The 19,088-nt window shown below is 42.5% G+C and overlaps 1 protein-coding gene across 30 annotated transcripts in view; it reads right to left on the bottom strand.

The window, feature by feature from the left end:
• The window catches only part of TCF7L2 (transcription factor 7 like 2), a 201,423-nt gene that overhangs the window by 102,888 nt on the left and 79,447 nt on the right, over nucleotides 1–19,088 (bottom strand). For all 30 annotated transcript variants that reach the window (XM_055300462.1, XM_055300465.1, XM_055300464.1 and 27 more), the window contains one exon: nucleotides 18,558–18,659. In XM_055300462.1, the coding sequence (XP_055156437.1) occupies nucleotides 18,558–18,659 (102 nt within the window). The remainder of the gene's footprint in view (nucleotides 1–18,557; nucleotides 18,660–19,088) is intronic.

The raw sequence follows: 19,088 nt of genomic DNA, 5'->3' as shown, positions 1-19,088 counted from the left end.
AGGCAATAGGGTGTAGCATTAAGCACTCAAGTTTTGTGGTCAGAAAGATCTGAATTTGAATCTTGGCGTTGCCACTGGCCTCGTAAATTTAACTTCTTTAAGCTCTGGTTTTCTTATCTTTAAAATGGGGATAAAACTGCCTATTTCAGGAGAGGCTGTTGGAAGATTGATGAGATCAAACATAGAAAGCTTCTGTCCAAAAAAAAAAAAAAAAAAGAAAAGAAAAGAAAAAAGAAAGCTTCTGTCCAGAGCCGGCACCCAGTAACTCATCAATATGTGACCAAGAGTTATTTACTGCCCCTCTACTTCCACATTTTCCAGATAGGAGTCTGGTCCATTGTTTCTGCATCTTGTTTCAAGGGAGTTGTTTTAATATATAAATTCTAGTTAAAAAAAATTAAAATTAAAAAAAAAAATCAGTCCTCTGACTTAGATTTCTACCATAGAAAAGTAATGTTCTTAAATGTGGCTATTAGACAGCAGATACCCAATCAAAATTATAGTTTCTACACAACTATGAGTACAAAATGAAAGCATGGAGGATAAGATTGATAAATCTGAGGGCATTAAAAATTTCAAAACTTCATTACTTATACTTAAAATCCTATCTAGGGATTCCTGGGTGGCTTAGTGGTTTAGCACCTGCCTTTGGCCCAGGGTGTTGATCCCAACATCCCAGGGTGTTGTCCCACATCGAGCTCCTTACAGGGAGTCTGCTTCTCCCTCTGCCTCTTTCTTTCTGTGTCTCTCATGAATAAATAAGTAAAATCTTTAAATAAATAAATAAATAAATAAATAAATAAATAAATAAATATGTAAAAATCCCATCTAAGCAGAGTTTTAAAATATCACAGCCTGGGAGAAAGTAGCTCTAACACATAACCAATTCTCCAACTCATATAAAGAGCTCCCAAAAATCAATAAGGAAAAACCATCTAATTCTTTAAAATGTGCAAAGGATTAAACCAGGCAAGTCACAGAGAAGATAGTAAACAAATGACAACAAGAGTGTCAACCTCAGGAGTCAAAGAAATGCAAATTAAAACATGCTAAGATGTCACCACACTCATCAGATTGGCAAAAATGCAAAGTTTGACAATGTAAATGCTGTTGGAAAATGTGGGGAGAGAAAGTGATGATATGCTGGTGATACACATACTAATTGATGCAAACATTCTGGAGAGCTTGACATATATTGTGAACTACAGCTAAAAACCAGCAACCTATGTCTTACTAATGTGTCTACATGGGACGAACTCCAGAGAAATGCTTTACACATGCCCACCTATGCCTACCCCAAGGATCATTACTACAGCAGTAACTTTCTTTAAGATTTTTTAATCTTGGGATCCCTGGGTGGCGCAGCGGTTTGGCGCCTGTCTTTGGCCCAGGGCGCGATCCTGGGGACCCGGGATCGAATCCCACGTCGGGCTCCCAGCATGGAGCCTGCTTCTCCCTCTGCCTGTGTCTCTGCCTCTCTCTCTGTGACTATCGTAAATAAATAAAAATTAAAAAAAAAGAGATTTTTTAATCTTTGAAAACCATAAGAAACTCAAATAACTCAGTAGAGGAATGGGGAAACTGGTATACCCATACAATGAGGTAGTACATAGCAGTTAAAATGGGTGAAATAGATTTAAATGTACAACATGAGTAAAATTCAAATGCAACACTGAGTAAGAGAGACTAAGAGACAAGCTGTAGAATATTATGAAATATGAAACCACTTATCTAAAAAGTTACCAACATTCATTACAATACATTATATATGTATATATCCATATCCATATATATGGAAATGGAAAATATATACATATGGAAAAGTATGCAGGCCTAGACTAAGGAGACATCAAATTTTAAGAGTGGTCCTCTCTCTGGAGAAGGATCTCTTCCCAGGGAAGGGAACCTAGGTTTAGTTTTGTTCTTTTGTTCTTTGTTCTTGTTGTTTGTTTGTTCACAAAGGATTAGATTAATAATTGTTATTTTAGGTGGCAGGTAATGAGTGCGTTTATTGTATTATCCTTTGTCCCTTTCACTGTTTTGTTTTGTTTTGTTTTGTTTTGGTCTTAGAACTGCCAACTGTCTTAGAAAACTCCAATACGTAAAAATCCAAATTTATACAAAAGATAAATTAGAGTGTAGATGACTGGCACCAAATGGTTGGTGATCTGAGAAAAGTACCCACAAAAGCCTTCCATCCAATGTAACTTACCAGAAAGATTTGTAATTTGCCCTCAAGTTGGCAGGCACACACCCACATTGTGTGAAGGGAGGTATAATTTGAGACGAATGGAAGGCTCGTCTTGATACCAATCTCCTTTTGCTGGTTCCTTTCTACTGCCAAGAGTTCATACATTTTCCTCCTAGGAATCCACAAAGCCTCATTTCCTCCACAGGAACTAACAGCATCACAAAAGCACGACAGGCTTGGAGTTTCCTGGTGGTGCAGCAGCCTGATGGGCACCAGCCTCCAGCCTGGTTTGCATCCGGAAACCCGCCCCTCCCTGGCTGCATGCCTGCCCTCCACAGAAGCAATATGACACCTATGGGTGAGCGCCCCAGTGCCAGGGTCAGGCTACCCGCATTCAATTCCAGCGACACCCCCTGTGTCACCGTGGGCATGCCATCCCCCTGCTACACTTCAGCTTCTTCATCTGTGAAATGGGGTAGTAATAACAGCTAACTCGTAAGGTGATGGATTAAATGTGCCAATCATGTAAATTACTTACAAGAGCAAATTAGTACAAGAGTAATCAGTTAGTGCTCAGTAAACCTCCAGTATTACCCTGATCTTGAGTACATGTCTCCATTCTTCACTGAATCTGTTTCTGAAATGTCACGATGAGAGCTCTGCACCAAGAAAACAACTAAGTTCCTATTCAACATGTTGGGTCCAGGACTAAGTCTGAGAGTAAAAGAAAAATGGGGAACAGAAGAGCTAGCATGACAGAGAGCGAGGCACAGGTCTATGATTTGCAATCCTGTTGGGACTGACAGCGCATGACAAAAAGTGCCCCCAACCCTTGCCTTGGCTTCTATTCTGGCCTCTGGTATCACATCCCTGCGCCTAATAGGATCCCGACAATCCCCACCCTTGGCTCCACATCCAGCAGGTTCCATGTTGCCAGCTCAAAACCTTTGGAGGAAATTCACATAGGCATCCAGACACCAGAATACTTGGCCAAACCCAACCCTGCTGGCCTCTGTATGTGGGGCTGGCCACCCCTGGAACCCTAGCCCATTTCCCCACGCCAGCGGCTCGCCCTCTCTGCCCACTCATTTATTCCACACAGAGGTCCAAATGCGCGCTAGCTCACCATAGGTCCGCATTGCCTCTCCATGGGTAGACTTTTCAAATCACCTTCTGAAACTTAACCATGAGATTGTTGGCCTAAGAGATGTGCTTGTATCTCACATAAGGCCCAGACTCAAAGCAAAGATAGTGAGTAACTCAGGACAAGAGTCTTCACAGGCATGCACCAAAAAACAAACAAACAAAGCCTACCCTTCCAAATTAAAAAATTAAGTTATCACCCTCTTGAGACACATCTTGACTTCTTACCGCGCAACTTTTAGTTTTAAGGTCAGAAGGGAGCGATGTGGACTTCACTCCTCAAATCCTTCTTTTAGTAACTGTCCAAAATAGGACTGTGTACACTGCAAAACATTCACAGATGTGATGCACAAAACGTGGGCTGAATCTGTGTGTCACACTTGGTCCCTTCTTGTCCTGCAAGAACTATCAATCACGGATGGCAAAGAGGTATCCCAGCCATGGGAGGAACTAACAGACTCAATCAACATGGGCAAGCCACACCAGCTCCAAGCCTAGCTTCATTTTCTTGAACATATTCTCATTCCTGGTGCTGATGAAAAATGTTCCTCTCTCCCATCACTTCTTTTAGAACTGGTTTTTAAGTAGTGAGTCATAAGAATTTTGTTTGCCGTGACATCTTAATGGACGTTTCCCTGGGCTCTGATAGATCCAAGAGGGGGCTCGATTTCTGACACTTCCCCCCCCAAAAAAAGTTGACTGTCTAAAGGAGAAATGACAGCTGTGACGCCACCACTCTCCCTTGCTCTATCCTTCTTCACCCCTGACAGATATTAATTAATGCATTCTTTTTACTGGAGCCCTGACATAGAAGGCCTCAGAATCTCTCTCAACACAATGCTCCAAGCAGACCGCACCCAGCCTGCAGTCTAGGTGCAAACACTACACTCTGCTCAGAGTCCTTGGAACAATTGTTTCAGACTTTTGGAGTTACAGGATCTTTTTTATGGCTTACAGGTATTTTAAGGAAAATGGGTAGACCCTTCATCAAATAGTACAATTGTAATAATAAATCACACAGAAATAAACACCCGTACACTCAGCTTGCCACCAATTATCCATGATAAGAAAGTAGTGCTTCCAAAATAATATAAGTAAGTGTTAATAAGTAGAGGAGATCACTGAGGTTACAGCAGCACCTCCTTATTTATATGCGTTATTATCACATTTTTCAACAAAAAGAGCAGTGCTTAATACTATTAATTGACTGCTTACTCCTTAATTGTTCCCAGGAACAAGAAGAAATAAGAAAGCTTTCAGCAGAGTGTATGAAGTAGGAGTCAGAAAACTCTGAGAAACTAAAAATATGAAAACAGGAATTTTATGAAAATACCTTAAGTTAATTTTCAAAATTCCCCTGTGACCACAGGAGCAAACCATGGAAACTGCTTCTTTCCCCCCTCCCCCCCCCACACAAGCCTCGCTCTCTAGAAATTGTTTGTGGGAGAAAATCATGGAGATTATGTCTACCTCTTAAAGTAACTCTCAGATTAGTACAAATCAATCCATTTCTGAAGAAGGCAAGTGGGTCCCAGTCACACAGGTTCCTATTTACACAGTACCAGAAGAATCAGTTCATGCTTCAGCACTTCTAATTCAAAAGAATTAAAAATTCAGACAAATTGAATTAAATAAAATATTTTTAAAACAAACAAAAAAAGAATTAAAAATTCCGAAGAAGAAACAATATATTTATTATAAGCCTGAGGTTTTGAAAACTATATTAGTTGGAATTCCTTGGGTTCTAGGTGACAGAAGACATCTCAGACTAATTGGCTTCCTAACTGGATCATCCCACATTGGAGCTGATTATAGAGAATTAAACAAGCCCCCTCCATTCAGAGAGAGAGAATGAGAGAGAGAGTAGTTGCAAACAGGCACAGATTTACACTCTCTCTGTATAGTGAAGAAGTCTAAGTATCTTTGCTTAAATAACATACCCTTCCCCCCCCCCCCCCCCCGCCCCATCACATGTCTACCTTGATCAAGAGAGCAGGGAAAGTTAGTTCCCGGTCGTTGGGGAGCCGGGGAAGGATGCTGTTAGCAGCAAACAATGAGGAGGAGATAGATGCCAGTTCAGAACCCTACTCCGTTTTTCAACAGCTGGTTTCTTATACTGGAAAGTCAATACATAGGGATTACTCTTAGTACCTGCAAACAACTGGATCACTTAAGAAGAAAGGATAATAAAAAGCATACAATCAAGTGCTTCATAAAAGTGGGAATGGGAAGGGGCTCGATGAAGAATGGAAGAGAGATGCTTGGCTATATTCTAAAACTGGAAATGGTTTCTACCAGATGAACTTATTAGTTTGATCTCTGACAATGCCTTGCCTTGGCCACTGAAATTCTGGGTTTCAGACATTCCTTCATTTGTAGGCTTTGGCTGAAGGGGGCTACTACCTCTTTAAAAAAAAATATTTTTTCCCGAGTTTTGACTGAATCATCCTGAAGGTTTCCCTGGGAGCCCTTCTGCCCAGCTATGGTCCCCATTCTGTTAGTGTAATACTTTTTTTAGATTTTTATATGTTCTATCTCCACCCATCATGGTTGGCTTCTCCTCTGAGTCTGAAAGGACCAAGAAAAAACATCTTAGAATCTTACATGTATCCTTGTGTCAGGCCTAACTTGAAGAGGTGTGGTCCAAAGACAGGTCTCCATAATGGGCACCCCTCTACCTCGACCCTACCTGGTCTCTGGGGGCCATGAAATGATCTAGTCCCAAATCCTGTGAGGCGGCCTGCCTGCCTGCCTTCTCTAGCCTTTGTAAACATTTGCTACTTTCTTCACCCTAGCACTTGAGCTACAAAGACCATGTCCTTGTGGCACAAACAGGGAACAAGCAACTCACACCCTTGAAGTGGGGAGAACAAGATGGTTTTGCCCCACTGCACTTGGACACATAGTGATCCCATCACATCCAAGCCTATTAAACAGCCTCAATGCTGCACTTAATCACTGCCTAGGGATCCCTGGGTGGCGCAGCGGTTTAGCGCCTGCCTTTGGCCCAGGGCGCGATCCTGGAGACCCAGGATCGAATCCCACGTCGGGCTCCCGGTGCATGGAGCCTGCTTCTCCCTCTGCCTGTGTCTCTGCCAATCTCGCTCTCTCTGTGTGACTGTCATAAATAAATTAAAAAAAAAAATCACTGCCTAGATCCATCAACTAAACAGGCTCTGGCTGGAATAGATTGCACACACCACCCAGAGTTCTTCACAAGCTTCTTTTTTTTTTTTTAAGATTTTATTTATTTATTCATGAGAGAGAGAGAGACAGACAGACAGACAGACTGAGGGAAAAGCAGGCTCCATGCAGGAGCCTGATCTGATGTGGGACTTGATCCCTGGACTCCAGGCATGCGCAAAGGCATGCGCAAAATGGCTAAGGAACCCAGGGATCCCCTTCACAAGCTTCTGAATGCAGACAAGATATAGCTGGACAGACTGCACACTTTTGGAGAAGGGCAGGGCTCAGATGCAGTATAGTTGGGAAGCATCTGGATCATGCTTGGGGTTGGGGGTGCAGAGGAGAGACCCAGACATTTGCTGCATCCTGCATCCTGCTGCACTAGCGTATGATTGATGAAGGGGGCCTCACTCAAACTATTGTCCCCCGGCCCTCTCTCCTCCAGCCAACACAATCCTCTAAGCATACCTGGTTCCTGGGCCTCTTTCAAAAGATAAAATGTATCCTACAGATCCTCGGTAGAAGTATGTGATACCATCTGTCTAAGGATTTAAAAGGCCATCTCGGGATCCCTGGGTGGCACAGCGGTTTGGCGCCTGCCTTTGGCCCGGGGCGCAATCCTGGAGACCCGGGATCGAATCCCACATCGGGCTTCCGGTGCATGGAGTCTGCTTCTCCCTCTGCCTGTGTCTCTGCCTCTCTCTCCCTCTGTGACTATCATAAATAAATAAAAATTAAAAAAAAATAAAATAAAATAAAAAAAAGGCCATCTCAAGTATGGAAATGAAGCACAGGGACAGAAGTGGAGAAGTCACAAAGGTAGGAAATGGGGGGAAGCCAGGGCAGACCAAGTGAGCCCCACAATGGTCATTATTGTAATAGTGGAGGTGGTGAAAAGGAGCCGGATTCCACAATATTTTGAGGGCAAAGCTGATACAATATGCAGATGGATTGTGAGCCCACAGGACAGACCAATGGGTGGAATATGGGGTATGAAAGCAAAAGAGAAGTCCAGGATGAACTCCAAGGTCTGGGGCCTACACAACCGGCAGATGTTGTTACTCTTTATTGTGGTGTTGATGACTGAGAGCAACAAGTAAGAAAAGGGTAGAAATAAAGAATTAGATTCTGGACATGCTAATTTTCCCATGGCTCACGGGCACTCAGAGGACAGCACGGTGCTGGAGCAAGCCCTGGATTAATTATCTGAATATGGCCATTCCTGCCCATGGAATACTGGGCAACTCAGCTAACTCACTGTACTTTCACAACCTTTTTTTTTTTCTTTCACAACCTTATATGCAAAACGAACCTAACAATAAACTTGCCCAGCCCGACCCTCCTCAGCTCCCACTACACTCCAAAGACCAATTCTGAAATCCAGGTGTTTTCTCCCTCTATATTAATTTATTAAATGAGATGAAAATCTGACCTGCAAGCCACTAACAAGCCAATCACAAAATCACTCCATATACCCTACAATATCATTGCTGAAAATACCCACTTCCTGTAATAAATCATCATGCCCTGGATTTCCCAATTGGGCACTCTCTCCAAAAGTTCAGGCACCCCATGTCAAGATTCCTAAGGAAGAGTCAGTTTAAGCCAAGACTGCAAAGAGACAGAAACCCTACATGCCTGACCTTCTGAATCTTTTGTGTTAGGCATGTTGCATATAAATGCCACCGTGGCGATTTGACACGCTCCATCGCAAACTGGAATGCGTAGGATGGATTATCAAGTTACTGGCAAACCATGCACAATGTCATAACACAAAATTATGCTCTCTAAAACATGCTCCCACATCAGGTAGAAAGTACAAACGTGGATAAGCTCTTGTGCTAACCAGGATGATTCTGAAAACTCTAAGGTAACAATGAAGTTATGCTTCTTCCAGACTAAATCAACTATGGCCCTCACCAGAAATTGGTTTTCTGCTTAATTACTTAACAGTAAGGGGGTGGGGGTTAGGGGGGCACGGGGAGACCACATGGAAAGAAAGAAACTCTGGGGCTCCTTGGCTTCAAGAGACTTACAATCGGGTTGGAGAAACAAGCCCCATACATAGAGTTAATCAGCAAGGCAAGAAGTGACAAGCAGGACAGGATGGGGGCCAAATGAATACTTTTGTTTTATTTACTGGAAAGATAAACATAGGCTAAAACCATGAGTTGAACTCTAAGTAGATCGATGTTGATTTAAAACAGGCTCCCACGCTTGGTAAACAGAGCAGGTGCTGAAACTAAAACAACTTTCCAGGGTCGCTCTAGTCCTGTCTCTACAGATGCCGAGAGGCATTCTGGGGTCGAGCAAGCTTTAGGAACTGCCTCCTGAGGGTCCAAGCATCCAGAGGATTCGACATCCTGCCTTAAAGAAACTCACTGAATGCACATAACCAGTGCTTCCCTAAACCTATTTTAGGAGTGAACCCTTTTTTCCAGTAACCTTATTAACACTCGGTGAGACAAATGTCAGGAAATGCTAACCCAGAGCTGCCAAAGACTTTTCCCCCAAGCACAAGATGCATCATTGAGCAATGGTCGAGGATGATCGGAGGCTGCCAGCCTTGCCCGCACTCACTGTGATCTTAAACAGAGCAATAAATAGTATCTTTGACAAGTAGGTATGTTTCCCCAGAAACACAATCCAGAATCATATTCTCTTTTTTTGTTTTTAAAGATTTTATTTTTAAAAGTAATCTCTACCCCCAACATGGGGTTCAAACTCATCAATCCTGAGATGGAGAGTCTGATGCTGACTGAGCCAGCCAGGCGGCCCCAGAGTCATATTCCTGACCAAGATCACACACAGCATTAAATATTTCCTAACTACTTGCCCAATAATATACCATTAAAAAAAAAAAGATACTAAAACTTAAAAAAAAAAAAACCTCTACAGTCATTTGAGATTATAAAACTATATTCCAAGACCTCTAAAAGAGCCCTAAATGTGCTATATAGATTCAGAGGACTAATAAGGTGCATCTAAAGGGTTACAGTGTGAGCTATCAAAAATGAATATACATAATTCTATAAAACCATGATAATGACAGCTGACTTTAAAACCTCCAACTGGGGATCCCTGGGTGGCTCAGCGGTTTGGTGCCTGCCTTTGGCCCAGGGCGCAATCCTGGAGTCCCGGGATCGAGTCCCACGTCGGGCTCCCAGTATGGAGCCTGCTTCTCCCTCCTGGTGTGTCTCTGCCTCTCTCTCTCTCTCTCTCTCTCTCTCTCTCTCTCTCTATCATAAATAAATAAATAAATCTTTAAAAAAAAAAAAAAAACAAAGAACAAAAAGAAAACCTCCAACTATTTAAGAGGCCTTCCCCCCTCCCTTTCTTAAAAGTGAAAAGTCTTGGGAAAGCCGAAGGTGGATGGGCTGGATGGGTTTCCTTTCTGGAGCTCGGTGGAATGCAAGTAATCTTCTCCCAGGAAAAGCCTAAACTTTTTGTTAAATCCCCCAGAGATGTTAAAATCATTCTGATCATGTAAAATCTAACTTTCACACATGCTGATAATTGTAAAAATTGAAAATACTGTGGCTACATATAAAGAAATTTTTTAAAGATTTTGTTCTCTTTTTATCTGTCTTCCTAAGAATCTGCCCTGAGAAATAATAAAGGAAGAGGGCTGGGGTGGGGGCGGGGGGGGAGAGAGACAGGGATGACACAAAGATTTATGGGCAAAGATGTTCATCATAGGATTATTTAGAATAGTAAAAATAAAAGGCATAGGATACTCTAAAGGCCCAACAATGCGGCACTGATTAAGCAAATGGGAGCATATGCATGTTATGGGCTGCTTTGTGATCATTTAAAATCCTTAAGAATTTTAATGACATGGGAAGCGCTTATTCATTATAGCAATTTTCCTTTTAAATAAATACGAGGCTGCAAATATTGAGCACTACTATATGCTCAAGAATGTGAAAAACAAATATAAATATTAATGCACTCAGGAAAAAGCCTTAGGAGAAAACATACCAAATATGCCAAATTATTCATAATATAATCTCTGAATGGCAAGATCATGGGCCAATTTCCATACTGTCTACAATGAGCACAAATTTTATGAATGAGGAAAGCTATCACCTAAAAATTAATTTCACTGGCTTAAGAGGTAAGGTTGTTTTTCAATGGAAAGGTTGCAATTCCCGTCCTTAAATAGTTCAGGATCAGTCACTGAAGATGTGACTTACAATGGAGGATAACCTCGAACAGAAGTCTTGGTGATGAAAGAAGACTCTTGGTGATAAAGGAAGAATGGACAATAGCTACCTTCAAATTTCCAAGATTGGTGACTGGAAGCATGAGTGGCATTGGACATCAAAACACACATCAGGGATCCCTGGGTGGCTCAGTCATTTGGCGCCTGCCTTGGGCCCAGGGCATGATCCTGGGGTCCCGGGATCGAGTCCCACATCAGGCTCCCTGCATGGGGCCTGCTTCTCCCTCTGCCTGTTCTCTGCCTCTGTCTCTCTCTGTGTGTTGCTCATGCATAAATAAATAAAATCTTAGAAAACACACACACACACACACACACACATCAAAGAGTGAGCATTTCAAGGAGAGACCCTTGGGAAAAGAGAAAGTCAAAACTCTAGGAGTCCATGCTGACCCAAAAGGAAATGGTCTCCATCAGGAGACAGATGCCCCATCTCTGTGTTCAGGAACACAGTGGCCAACGGACCACTTCTGGACAGTGATTAACAACAGAAGGGACATGTGATGGAAGGTTATGAAAGTTTCTGTGATTCTAATCTGAAGGGGATACAACCAAGCCTACACAATCCTCCCTTGTAGAATATTGTCCATTGCCTCAGTGGTCAGCTGCCACACCATCAACTCAAACCTGCCACACCATCAACTCAAACCTCAAGAACTTCAGAATTCCTCATCATAGAGTATTTTCTGGAAAGAGGGAAGGAACTGTGGACTTTTAAGTAGAGACTGTTTGGGCTGAATTACCCCACTCTCTATTCAGAGCAAAACAGATCCTATCCACCGCTTCTTCCCCCAATAAAATAACTCGGGGGCCTGCTTCTCAGTATTAAACACTCTCAGCCCTCCTTACAAAAAATAATCTTATTTTTGAAGTGCTCCCAAGCTCGCTTTAGATCCACAGACAAAATAGATACCCTTACCACAGTTCTGTCTGTGAAATGGGAAAGCTCTGACTCAGCCGCTACTAGGAAACACATGCCAAGTATTCTAGAAAGTCTGGCTGAGTCATAGACAAATGGGGAAAATTATAAAACAAGGGGAAAGTATATATGCAACGGAGAGAGTGGAGGTGGTGCACAGGGAAGAGCTTTAAGGAAACCAGCACAGGTTCATACCCTCACATCACCCAAAGTTCACCTGCCCCAGGGCAGCACGCCCTCCCTGCCCACAATGTGTCAGTACCCACCTTTGCAGTACCCACTTCAAGGACACCCAGAAAACAAACCCTAGCCAATCTCATGTTCCACTGTCCAGTGGCACCAGTGGATTTTCCTTGAGCCACGCCCGCCCCATCGGGCCCTTGGTGTTCCGCATTGTGACTGTTTATTCATCTTTCCCTGCCATCATCATGATCAGGGGCAGAGAGGATAACATGCTCTGGCTGTCTGTCCTGTCTCACATCCTGACTCCCACAATTGGGCAAACACTTAACCATCCTGTGCCTACTTCCACCTCTGTGAAACAGGAGTTACCGAACATCAGTAAAGCACCTAGAACAAAGCCTGGCACATAGGAAGTGTTACTGGCTTATTTGCTATTATTGTTATAATCCTTCATCATCAACTCCACTTTCTCCCAGAGTCTGGAACGCTTTTTCCCCCCACACAGTAAGCAACCACTAAATATTGGGGTAATCAGTGAATAAATCAATGCTTGATCAATAGTAAATGCAAGGCCAAGAGAAAAACCAATAAAAGCTACTTATCCAAATTCAGGTGAAGGAAAGGGAGGATTCTATATCCTACCCTAAATATATTCTAAATAAGTTTAAATTTAACAGATTGCTGATGTTACTTTCAAGAGACTAATTAAAAGTTTGGACTAGTCCCATTTCATACTGCCATACTGCTATGGGGGGTCAGGAAACCTAGCATCTGAATCTCTCTAAAAAGGCAACTCTTGAAGACATTTTTTCAAAGACGGTAAATCAAAATATACCAACAGGTACATGAAAAGGTGTACAATACTAATCGTCAGGGAAATGCTCAAGGAGAGTCCACCTCACACCTGTCAGAATGGCTATTATCAAAAGACAAGAGATGACAAGTGCTGGTGAAGATGTGGGAAAAAGCCAATCCTGTGCCCTGTTGGTAGGGACGTAATTTGGGATGGCTACTACGAAAAATAGGACTGAGATTCCTCAAAAATTTAAAAATGGAACTACCCTTTGATCCAGCAATTCTACTTCTAGGTATATACCCAAAGGAAATAAAAGCAGAACCTCAAAGAAATATTTACATTCCCGTGTTCATTGTAGCATCATTCACAGTAACCAAGACACTGAAACAATCCAGGTGCCCATCAACAGATAAACGGATTTTTTTTTAAGTGGCATATATATCTAATGGAATATTACTGGGCCACGAGAAAGAAGGAAATCTTGCCATCTGCAACAACATGGATGGACCTGAAGGTATTATGCTAAGTGAAATAAGTCAGATAAAGACAAACACTTCATGATATCACTTCTATGAGGAATCCAAAAAGAAAAAAAAAAAAAAGCTGTACTTACAGAAACAGTAAAGTGGCGGTTGCCAGGGCCTGGGAGGTGGGGAGATGGGGAGATGCTGGTCAGAGTATGAACTTCCAGTTAGAAAATAAGTTAAGTTCTGGGGATCTAATGCACAGCATGGCAATTACCATTATATACTTGAATTGCCTAGAGAATCATCAATTTCACATATTCTTACAGCAAAAAAGAAACGGTTGGTAATTATGTGATGCGATGGGCTATCAGCTAACCCTAGGATGGTAGTCATGTTCCAGTATGTGTCTCAAATCAACACATGGTACACCTTAAACTCATATGATGTAATATGTCAGTTACAACCTAATAAAGCTGGCATAAGAAAATAAAAATGAAAAATAAAATAAAAACACAATTCTCCCACCCCCAACTTGCCCCATTCGGTGAGTGGCATCCCCACCACCTACGTTTAACTTCTCTCTCCCTCAGTGCCAGCATGTGATCCTTCAGCAGAATCTGCTGACGTTCCCTCTAAATCCGTCTACCTCAACCATTATCCCCACTGCCAGCAGTTTAACACAAGCCAAACCACTCATGGGTTTCCTACAGTGGTTAGAATCAAACACCAAGTTCTCACCATATCCTGCCCCAAGCCACTCTCCCTTCGGCCCTCAAGACCTGCAGCCACTGTAGCTGGCTTTCCATTCCTCCCACAGCCAAGGTCTTTTTCCTTTTAGGAACTACATACGTGGTCTTCCTTCTGCCTGGAACATTCTCTCATCAACCACCCCTTTATCTGGCTAATTCTAACTGATCCTTCACATCTCATTTTAAATGCCAATTCCTCAGGGGGCTGTCCCAGCCTGTAATCCTCACCAAACTTCTCAGTGGAAATCCCATCTCACTGTTAAACGGTCACAGGACTTATACTCCCCGCCGCCCCACCCCTGACCCCTGGCAGTGCCAGTGCCTCCCACACAGGTAGGGGCTGGAATGGGCCTCAGCATCTAGCACAGAACCTGCTAGCACCCAGCAACTGCCAGTAAGCACTCAGTGGAGCAGATGAGAATACAGCCAAAGTCCAATAATCCGCTGAAACATCCACATGTGTTTAATAACCAATAAGATGCTCTCAAAGTAGCTTTTCTTACTATGAGGGATACCCCCTACCCCCAAACTCTTCAGACACAAAAAGCCAAAGTTTCACCATGCCCTCTGAGCTTACTTGAAAATGCTCAATGCAGGCAAGCAGACACCCTGTCTGAAGCTCTCCCATCACGCTATATTTCATAAGTTTTCTGCCCTCTTTCAGTATTTAAGCAAGAACCACAAAAAAAAAAAAAAAAAGTACACTACCACAGTCTGGCAGGCCTTGCTCCTCGGGATACAGGCTGCTTTCTTATCCCATACCTCAACGCTCATTACACAATAAAACACACAAGACCAGAAAGGACTAGAAATTCACCCCAAGGTAAAATTCCACGACTTCAAAAGGAAGCCCCCAAGATAACATGGTTGGAACTTGTGAAGCCTCTTGCCATCTTGTAAGATACATACTATACCAAAATACCACCATTTTTGGTACAGAATCTTTTTCTGCTGGGTACAAAGGAAGTTAAATGAAAGTCTTTGTATAGCAAAGACAACCGGGGGTGGTGTCCAGGGAGCAGCTCCTAACCCTACAGCTTAGAGGCCGCTGGAGGTGAGTGGGCCAGGACTCAAGCACCACCACTTAGCACAACCGGCTGCTGGGCCCTCATGGGGGAAGTGGGGGGGGTGCAAAGAATTAAAAATATAAATTTTAAAACATCACTGGTTATGTGAATCAACAAATGGGCTTCCAGAGGCCAGGAAAAGGAGAGGGTGTAGGGAGGAAAGAAGGGGGGAGAGATGGATCTGTTGTATAAACTCCTATCTTTTTGGCTACCCCCCCCCAAAATATTTTTTTTTCCAAGACATCTTTGGGAAATCATCTTTCAGACATCTTCTCTGTTCTGACCACAGACTAGGAACCGCTGGATTATAATAAACGAGATGCAGTATTTGTGGTGCTTGCTTCTTAATTTATTATTTGATCAATTGAACTCTACTTGTTAAGAGTATTTATTCTACACATCTACTTTGTTACAATGTGGTAACCCGCTTAACCACATGAAAATAAAATCTAGATTAAAATATTCTGACAAAAAGCTTTAGTTTAAATTCCCATGTGAAAATCCTGCCCCAAATGGGTACTAGAGAAAGTTATTTTCCTAGCAACCGATGATAGTGATAGTCTCTAATGATTACTAACAAACACTGAACACTTCTCTAGTTTCAAAAGAAAACATTAGAAATAATTATGAAATAACTTGGCCCAGAAATTACAATAAACCCAAATTTCGGAGAAATTAGGAAGCAATCCTTAGACAATTATTTTGAAACACGTCTGATGAAACAATGTGATGTGACAACAGTTTTCTTTAAAAGAATGAAGAACAAAATGAGAGGAAGAGCCCAGGGTCTGGAGAAGAGTTAGCCATTCGTCAGCAGAGCTGAACACAACCCAGACTCTTTGGGTCAATGCTGAGTGGTACACAGACCCAAATGATACATCAGCCATAATCCAGAACGTGCCCTATATCAACACAGACACACTGTGCCTGCCAAACTGATTTTAGTTGACATACTGCCCTAGGTCCAGTGAAAAGGGGATCATCCGTTTACAGTCCCCAGGTGTAGGACTCCTCTACTCCAAAAGCTGTATGAGACTACTGGATGGATGCAGAGGTCAGCAACCACAGACTTTCTTCTCCAGACCTGCCTGTCTCCCTCTACCAACCCCTCCCACTCCAGCACTTCCTCCTCACCCCTTAGTGTCAGGTGAAGATTGCAGAAATGCAATTATGATGCTAATCCATATAACCAAAGACACCATTCAGTTGCTACAGCATTAAATATATCACAGATTTGGTTTCCTTTTCTCCCAGCTGAAGGTCTTTTCTGCTCTATGCAGCTCCCAGAGCCCACCTTCCCTCCAGTGCCCCAAACCTCTAGGCAATGGTCATTCATTCCCCAGGCCCCCAGGAGCACAGCAAAGAGCACTAACGTTGCACTTGCCACTGTGGCTCCTTGGGACTCCATCTGAAGTGTGGTGTGTGCTCAATGTGGTGGCTGTGCAAAACACAGCAGAGGATAAAGGAACCCAAGTCTCCTTGGGCTCCCCTTGCCAAAATCCACACTGGCTCTGGATACAAGGTCTCTCCATATCCTCAGAGTGTTCACTTCTAAATATGAAAATAAGTACTTAGGGCCTATACTGTGACAACCGGTCCCACAGGCTCTCTGGGGAGGCAGCATCAAGGAGCGCTCTAGAAATGGATTTGCCTCACTCTCACCCTTGGGTGATGGTCATCAGTGTGGACCCATGGTGTCCACTCACACCCACAAGGGGCTATGTCCAGTCCGAGCCACTTCTAAGCACGATACCTTCTCTCCACTCAAAGAGGAAAATAGCCTCCAAGAGATTTTAAAGATAATGTCCTTTCTCTGTAGCTTAAAAAAGGGGGGGGGATGGGGGAGCAGCCCTGCCAAGCATTTCAAAAAGCAGAGAAATAAATGTCAAAGCCTAGACACACAATGAGAAATTCAGGGAGGCAGGAAAAGTGGAAAGGACATGCTTCTGTGTTTTACCCTCCTCTAGGACGCTGAAACTCTCCCACTTTTAAAAATCTTTGTATATCGCTAAAATGTTTTTTATATGGCATTCACTTTTCTCCAAGGAACCTGCATCAGAACCCCAGGACAGCAACATCCTTACACCTATGACACTGTCCCTGATTATGACCCAATTTGTAGTTTACAGAACAGAACCAGCCACAGAAAAGTTACTTTCTACTCCCTTCGTAAAGAACATGCCACGAGGCCCCGGAAAAGGAGCTGAGAACTGAGTCCAGTCCTCGCTCTGGCCACTAACTCAGCGTGTGACATTGGGCAATTCACTTAGGGCATCTCTGGGCCTGTTTCCTTTTCTGAGAGCAGGTTGGGCCGAGATGATCTAAGGTTACTTCCAGCCCTGAAATCTTGACACTAGAGGAGTATGTGTAATCATGAGCATCCAAGTCACTGCAGGGTTGGAGGAAGGAGGAAGCTTCTGGGAAAATATCAACCTTTCTATGTGCCTCATTTGTAACATAAGAATTTGTAGAACATTTTCACAAACGATGACTCAAGATGTGGCCTAACGGGAATAAATCACTTTGTAATATGTACAACACACATATACACATATATTTAATATTCATATAACAGAGGCATAATTCATTAAGTAATATATACTCAATTATAGCAAGCTACAAAGTAAGGAGGCAGTTAGCCTGAAATTTGACACAATGCATCTTAAGATTTTTCCACTTAAGAAAATCATTTTGCCATTTTTAGACATTACAACTAACATAGAGGCAAAATATATTAATGGATAACATTTTATGGTACTTAAATAAAAAATACATGAATTATTTCAAGCTTTGCATAATTCTACCTGTCATAGATTCATTATAAAAATGAGTCTTCCATTAATTATTTCAAAAGTATGAAGTCCAGCTCATGACACAAATATATGGAAGAGAATATTCTAATAAGGCTGAGCCATCTTCTCGAGAGGTTAATTTATAAATTCCACTGTCAGAGCCTACAAAATCCAGAAGTACATTAAAAATATGTCTACATATATTTTTTATAACACTTTATGTTATAATCTCTCACTGCTAAAAACAAATGTTAAACCCACAGGCTCTCAAAGCCAGGGATGTACAGATCATTTAACTTAAGCCTTTCCAAACTCAGTTCTACTCTGTTCACAATCAATCAGCCCAGATAAAATTGTGCTGATGTTAATGGAGAATGTTACTTTCCAACAATTAAAATAAATTGGGGGATGCAGGGGATTGTAAAGTCTCAAATTCAGTGCTTCCCCTTTGAATTTTCTAATTCCCTCCTCTGTAACTCACCTCTACTAAAATGAGTTTTTCAGAAAATGATCTGGGGGTTGTGTTTTTTTTAAGTGGCTTTGGCACCAGTCTCCCCACTAATGGTGATAGTGCACCATTATGGAGACCACAAGACTAGACCAACCCAACACAAACAGGAAGGCGTGGTGAGAAGATCTAGAAAATTTCCAGGTGGGTAACCATCACTAAGGTCCAGTAACAGAAAACAGATACCTTTTAGATATAAACCATATCCAAGAATAATCCAAAAATACCTATTTTTTAAAGAGAAAAACAGATAAGCAAGTCCTGTTATCAACAAAAGAATATTTCTTCATCTCCTCCCAATAAAGGAAGCAACTGCCTTTGCCAGGTCACTTACAACAATGTGTGCCGGTGACGGAGAGCGGGCATCCTTGAGGGCTTGTCTACTCTGGAGGGTCCCCGCCTGGACGTCAAGCAGTGGCCATTTCATTTGGAGATACTGGAGGGAGAAAACAGAACGAACATGGCAAATGAATTGAGGTTTCTTTACCCAAAACTGCTATCCCAAGACATAACTCCTGGGGTGCCTGATACACAGATGAGAAACTAAAAGGAGTAAAGACATGCAAATAACAACACTGAAAAACTGAAAAGCATGCAAACAACAACATCAACAGAAAAATCATGCCATCCCAATCAATAGGTTATTCCCGAGAGCTCAGGTTCAACAGGCACATTTCTAGAACATCAACACGACTAGCAGCTATAATTTGGTCTTTGCGTTCCAATGTCAGGCTGGCCCTGATAACATGATCTCATTAATCCTGCCTCACTGAGAGGGAGACAACAGGGACACAAGGAGACAACACAGGCCTTCCAAAGGAAGAAAGCAAATGGGAGTCTCAAGCCAGAGGCATCTAGGGGACCA

Source organism: Nyctereutes procyonoides, unplaced genomic scaffold, assembly GCF_905146905.1.
Source record: "Nyctereutes procyonoides isolate TBG_1078 unplaced genomic scaffold, NYPRO_anot_genome, whole genome shotgun sequence".
In the NCBI taxonomy this organism is placed as follows: domain Eukaryota; kingdom Metazoa; phylum Chordata; class Mammalia; order Carnivora; family Canidae; genus Nyctereutes; species Nyctereutes procyonoides.
Note: the sequence above shows the minus strand (reverse complement) of the source record. Positions and strands in the feature narration are given on the sequence as shown.